The sequence below is a fragment of the Cyrtonyx montezumae genome, unplaced genomic scaffold, assembly GCF_038088225.1.
Source record: "Cyrtonyx montezumae isolate F1298 unplaced genomic scaffold, pur_monq_1.0 scaffold_3, whole genome shotgun sequence".
Taxonomy (NCBI): domain Eukaryota; kingdom Metazoa; phylum Chordata; class Aves; order Galliformes; family Odontophoridae; genus Cyrtonyx; species Cyrtonyx montezumae.
Genome location: NW_027072034.1, coordinates 116,667,858 through 116,674,421, shown reverse-complemented (window position 1 = coordinate 116,674,421; position 6,564 = coordinate 116,667,858). Strand labels below are relative to the sequence as shown.

Below are 6,564 nucleotides of genomic sequence, written 5' to 3'. Positions count from 1 at the left end.
ATAAGAATGTTTTTTTCTCATGTAAATGACCTGTTAGTAGAGAAGGGATGTTGAAAGCAGGGCTGATGAATAATTTGTTTTTGTTGCCGTCTGCATCCCTCCTGATTCCTTTCCTCTGCCCCACAAAGTATGATAGATTTCTGTGACTCGTTGTGAAGCTGAAGTCCTAAATGCTGGAGCAGCAGTTTGGTGTGTTCCAGGTGGGTTTTGGAAATCATGCTGCCTGCTGCCCTTCTCAGTGGCTGGAGATGCCAAGTTAGAAACCTCTAGTAAGAAACAGGTGCTGAGGATTAAAAACCAAAGCAAAAATAAAACTCCAACATCAACAGCAGAAAATGATGGTTGTTGTTGCTGGGAGTCTGATTATGTGTTCTCTTCCAGATTGGATGCTGATGTGAGCCTATTTTCTGTTATAATGTGTGTGTTTAAGTATGTTCATCCCAACTACCTCCCAGTGCGACTGGGAAAAGGCTCCAGTGTACTTCTTAAAAAATAAACAAGGTCTGTACTTGACTCTGTGTTTGCTGAACTTAATAGAACTTCAGCCACTGTCTTGAATAGGAAGCTATCAATCCTTTATATGCACATAAATCATAGAATCATAGAATCTTTATGGTTGGAAATGACTTCTAAGATCATCTAGTCCAACCTTCCACCTATCACCAATGTTGCCAAGTACCATGTGACCTTTAGAAAGCCAAGAAAATTAAAGCACGGTGAAACAAATATTTTTAATCTTCTACATTTGTGGTGTGTTTTTTTGTTTTGTTTTGTTTTGTTTTTTAAAGAATTTAAGGCATATGGATATTTGATTTTTTGGTTTAATTCTTTTCTTTCTTAAAGTGGGATTGGCTTATGCCCACTGATTAATTCCTCATGTCACTGGTCTTGAATTTTGTTGCAGCTGTTCTTGGAGAACTTGGCAGCTGCAAGCTAGCAGAACTGTTATTGACCCTGAATAGCAATAGTAATGTTAATGCAATAGGTATGGTTTTCTGTGATCAACTGCGCTATCCTGTGGAGCCAATGAGCTGCTTATCACCTTTTACTTATTCTGCAAGGATCTGAGCCTGGAAGGGAATTATTGCAGTTGTGAAGCACAGAGAACCAAAATAGCAGTGATTCAGTTAGGGTAGAGCCAAATCTTCTCAAAATTAAACTCCATTGTGTTAGAGACTTTACTTTTTTGATACCTATATTATTAACTTCTCTGATAAGAGCAGGAAATGTAATACAGTGATATTGGAGGAGCCCTGCGCATTAAATCTAAGCTATTATCTTGGGGTTGTATGAGAAGAAACCACTCTTCATCCGGTGTGTTATGGGAATCAGACTTTGCAGACTGCCTCTTTCTCATGGTTACCGTGTAATTTACAAACTTAGTTTTTTGAGTAGTTTTTGTTCCCCTAACATTCAGTATAGATTGTGGGAAGGCCGCTGTACGTATGTGCGTATTTATAGTTTCATAAGTAACGAATGATAGCGCATAGTTTCTAGGAATTTTATCGTGGGCAAGTGTTTACCTGCAAGTTGCAGGTGCTCATGTTGTAATCTGCAATATTTTTTGATACCCGTATTTAGCAACTTTGTGCGTAACAAGTTACTGGTCTCCTCACATAGGCATGCTTCAAGGTTTGCTTTCTGGATGACCTTTCTCATTGAACCAGATAAAATTTTTAAAACAGGACTGACATTTGCAGAGATGAAAATATGGAAGAGAGCTGAGGAATTTGTGTGCCGGGGACAACCGGTTTCCTGAACTGCAGCCAGACTGTGTTCAGGTTGTGTGACAACTTGACTGTGCCATGGTGCAGAAACACATTGGAGCACATGCTCCTATTAACGTTAACCCCAATAACAGAGATTCTTGGGCCACGTACAGGCACTGCATTGAGCCAGGAAGGGATGATCTAACCTAGCAGTGCAACGACTGGTGCGAGTGTCTCTAACTTACCCTACAGTACTATAACTGTGTTTTTTTCTGCTCATTAGTTTCTCTTACTACGTATGTTTTCTAGTAGTCACATTAGAAGAGTTTTCCCCTAATTTTTCCTTTTAGCTAGGATAATTTGAACTGTACTGTGTTTAAAGTATAACCAGTTTGGAGACAAGTGCCAGTAAAGTTTTCTGTTGCAGAAATGCTCTGGTTTTATTACTTCACAAAACACCACTGTTCGCATGCTAAGTCACAGCCAATGGGTGGTCATGTATTCTTCCTCCATGATTTGTACCATGATCAGGCTCTCCTTCCCCTCCTTCTTTTTCCCATATTTTTCCCAGTCTCCCACACTTGTTGTCTAGAAACCTATCTGACCGCACTGATGTCTTAAGCAGTGGATATGTAAATATTTACTGACATGACAGTCAGCAAAAGGGGAGGGGGAATTGCTACATCCTACAATTTGGTAAACCTTCAAGTTCTCTCTCTGAGTGTGCAGTCAATAAGAACAGGAAAGGTTTGCAGTTCATACTTGACTTGATATATTTTTGCTCTCTTGGTTCCTGTTTTTGTTGCAGATGTCACTCAAATAGCTGTGGGAGGTTTATCAGCTCTTGAGACCTTCCTGTGCATGCACCCTTGCACCACTGTAGGCTGGCACTGTGGTGGCGAAGATGGAGCTCGTAGATCTCCTGGCGTTTGCCTCTGCAGAAGTGAACAGTACAACAGTCACCCTGGCTTTACTGGTGATATTCTTGGTTCTGCTGTACTGGTAAGTGGTAATGGCAATAATGAGCCTGCTGAAGTTCTCCCAGTGTCTACAGAGACTTCCTTCTTTTAAGGTGAAACTGGAAGATAGCTGCTGGAAGGAGTGTGAAGGACATGCTGGTTTGGATGCAGAGGTTGTAATACATACTCATGAAACTCACACTGCTTTTTAGAGAGTTCTCTCCTTGCAATACTTTCTTTTGAGTGCTTTACCAACAAATGCTCACAGAAATTGTCATAAAAATTGAGGACTGAACTACTGTCGGTTTCTTATTAATTTCTGTAGGCTACAGGAGCACTGATTGTGGTCACAGAGAAACTGAGTTCTTGACACAGGGTCTTGTTGGACTCTTCTCTTCTCTGTACTGTGCTGCACACTTGACCTTTGCCAGTTTTTTTGGTTTAAATTTACAGATACTTTAGCTGTTGCTTGAATTTCTTCTCTTGTTCTTTCCACGTTGAGTAAAGGTTACCAATCAGAATAACAGCAATCCTCACGTTAAGCACAGTAGGTACAACAATGAGCTATGCTGAAGTGAAGGGAAAAAAAAAATACGTACCACAACCCTGTCCAGATAATCTGTTTTGGAAATTAAATTAGCTGATCTGAGAATGCTTTTCTGGCTGTTTTCACTAGAGTACCTCAAACCCTGCTTTTTTAGTCAGTAATGTTTTTTCTCATTTATATGTGGGTTCAAGAAATAGTTTCAGGAACAGTGAGAGAAGAACTTCAGAAGAAAACCAAAAATGAATCTAGAAAAGAATAGTGATGACATAATGAGTTCAGCGCGATTGTTGTAGTGTAAGTGGTGGATCACTTCTGCACATGCTTCTTGATTCTTTAATCCTGTCAAGCTTTGTTCTGCTTCTGTATCAAGGGAGAATCTAGAGAGACTGAGAAGAGCCAAATCAATACCCTCTTAGATGTACATTGCCATATCAGGTAGGTGAGGCAGCCAGTTTTCTTTCTAAGATCTGCTCAAATCATCGCAAATTTCCAAGTCCCACCACCTTTGAATTTTGCTGGTTCTTTTGGTAAATCCAAAGATTTACCTGTTTATCTGCTGATCCTTGGATCTTCCTAAGCCCAAAGTAGGGGAAGAGAGACCAGAGGCAGAGCCATGGCTCAGAAATGCAACACAAGGTCTGGTGAGCTCTGGCAGTCTGTGAGATGCTTCCATGCTGTAAATGTCAAGGTGTGCTGAGGGCTGTGAAGGCACAGAATTGCTCTGTGTAACTGTACTGTGTTCTGATGCATGCTTCTCCAGAGCCTTGCTTTGTGATTCATTTTAGGAAAGGCTCTTATAAGAAAGACACTCCTGTAGAAGGGAGGGCATGGAAACTCTTTGCAGAATTCTGTCTCAACATAAATGTAACAGATTGCCCTGAGAGAGGTTAATTAATATTTGCTGTTGTAAGTTTTGGGATGGTGGTAGCTTCTGTTTGATCAGGGTTGTAGTGTGTCAAATGTTGTGTGAATCCATAACTAGATGGTCTGTCCACTTTTCTTTTGCTATAAAAGGCTTACAGGCTAAACAGAAGGCAGTTGTAGGTAAAGAAAATTGATGATAGACCTAATGTTCACTAGAATTGTAACATGGTGGTGTCAACTGCAGTGCTATTGAGCTATTTCCTTAGCAAGAATTTTGTGAATGGGGTTACTTGGTGGTTTAAATGATGCCCTTGAGTTGCTGCCCATCAGCCAAGCCTCTGTAGCTGTTAGTGTGTGCATTGTAAGGGCAGCTGTGATTCATCACAGTTCAGCTGACAGGTGGTATCTTGCAAAATTGTGATAAGACCAATTTCTTCATATTTCTGGGTAAGCTGAGGTCATGTGAAATCAGGAGAGAAGTAAGGGTTGGTTGACAAAGGGAGGAGAGGCTGTAGCTGCTTAAAAGTAAACTTCTGGTGAAGATACAGGTCTTGAGAAAAAACTTGGATGATTTGGTCATTGTTTAAGCTGCCTTTTACAGTACAGTCAAGATTGCTAATAATTTTGTGTAAAACACCCTCTAATAGTGCACCTGATTTCTCTTTCATTATCATTAGTGTAATACGAGGACAATGCTGATAATGTCTTGTGCCAACCTTAATTCAGTGGCTATGCTCTGTTTATCTCCACGTGGTCTTAAAAAGCCTCTCCCTTTAAGTCAGCTCATCTACCGTTGAGAGTACAGAGAAGCTTTTGGGTGCACAGCCTCTTCATCTTTGGAACAGGGTGAACAAACCTGAAGCTGCTTTTTTTCTGTCTTCTGTTCGTATAACCTGCTCAGGTCTGCCTGCTCACCTCTACTCCTGGAGGGTTTAGTTGTCTGCTCCTTCGCCATCTTTACTACTTGCTATCAGTAGGTCCAAGTCTATTCCTGTCAACCTTATACCATGGATTCTTCAATGGCTGTTTCTACCTCCTTATTATTGTGATAGTGAAAATACTGCTTTAATGACAATAAAAAAGCAATACGTGGCAAATACATAAAGCCTGGTAATATCAGAGGCACAACACTGAGCTCTCTTTAAAAAAATAAAAAATAAAAAAATCTCATGTCTGTGTCCCTTCCACCCTCTGTGGTTTCTGCTAGCCAAGCTGATTATCAGAGCAGTTTCTTCTAAGAGTGCTTTCTTTCTCAGTTCCAGAGGCTGCTGTCTCTCTTTGCTTAATCTCTGTGAAACTCAGGGTTCTTTTCCAGGCATGAAATAAAAACAAACACTTAAGGGAGGAATGAGGTTAACATTTACAAATCCCAGTGATATTCTCTACTGAAAAGCGTATCTTTACAACATATTGTTCATTTTCATTTCAAACATCTGCCGAGCTGGGTATCCCATGCTCGGTTGTAGCTGCAAACACTGCTTTGTCTTCTTTCTCTTTGCTGTCTGGGAAGATATTTGATAAAATGAAAGCAGGAGTTTATTTTGCTTTAAAGTTTAATGTACCATAAACTTACCATTATGAAGAAGCTGTCACAGCATTCAGATACCTGTGTTCAAACTAGATTATCAACCCCTTGTCTAAACAAACCTGTTGGGTTTTTTTTTTCCAAAAACTTGGAGGTTGGATGGGAGGTGATTGTTTATGTTTGTAAGATCCGTGTTTAATTACATGCTTTCAAGCGTAGCAAAATATATACTGGTAATGTCCTTGTCTGTTTCTGAAAAGCTAAATTGTTCATAAGGATGTCATTTTTATATTACTTCAGTGTTATGATCACTTATGTTACAGAAATATGTAGACAGAATGAGAGATTTGGGTTTCCCTGGATGGAGGCACTGTCCATGCATGGCATAACAACTCAGTCCTGACACAAAGTATTTTCTATTTCTGATGCACATGAATGAAAACAAAGCCCATTTTTTAATTCCCATCCTTATGCTCAGATCTTTGCATGCACTTCAGTGCAAGAGATGCTTAAATATGGTGGACAATGTGTTAAGAGTTCACTGGTAAATAAGAAATCTGGAGTAGATCTCTTATTCAAATATTCATAGATACATTAGGTTGGAAAGGACCTATAAGATCATCTAGTCCAACCAGCCTCCTATCACTATCCCTACCCAACTACTAAATCAAATCCCTTAGCACCTCATCTAAACGCTTCTTGAACAGCGCTAGGGATGGTGCCTCAACCACCTCCCTAGGCAGGCCATTCCAGTGCCTGACCACTCTTTCAGAGAAAAAATGTTTCCTCAAATCTAATCTAAATCTTCCCCGGCGCAGCTTGTGGCCATTCCCTCTCATCTTGACATGTATGCCCAAGCTATTTCAGTACTCACTACAGCCATCAAAGGCGCAGTGCTGTAAGGTCCTCTGAATCTAGAAACCCAAGGCTGTGTATGGAGCACCAGCATCCATCCCTAAT

General features: G+C 40.3%; 1 protein-coding gene across 1 annotated transcript in view; it reads left to right on the top strand.

Annotated features, from left to right (window-relative positions):
- Window positions 1–2,597: 2,597 nt before the first annotated feature.
- The window catches only part of TBXAS1 (thromboxane A synthase 1), a 234,064-nt gene continuing 230,097 nt past the window's right edge, over window positions 2,598–6,564 (top strand). The window contains exon 1 of the mRNA XM_065743180.1: window positions 2,598–2,711. Coding sequence (XP_065599252.1) covers window positions 2,614–2,711 — 98 coding nt within the window. The 5' untranslated portion in view covers window positions 2,598–2,613. The remainder of the gene's footprint in view (window positions 2,712–6,564) is intronic.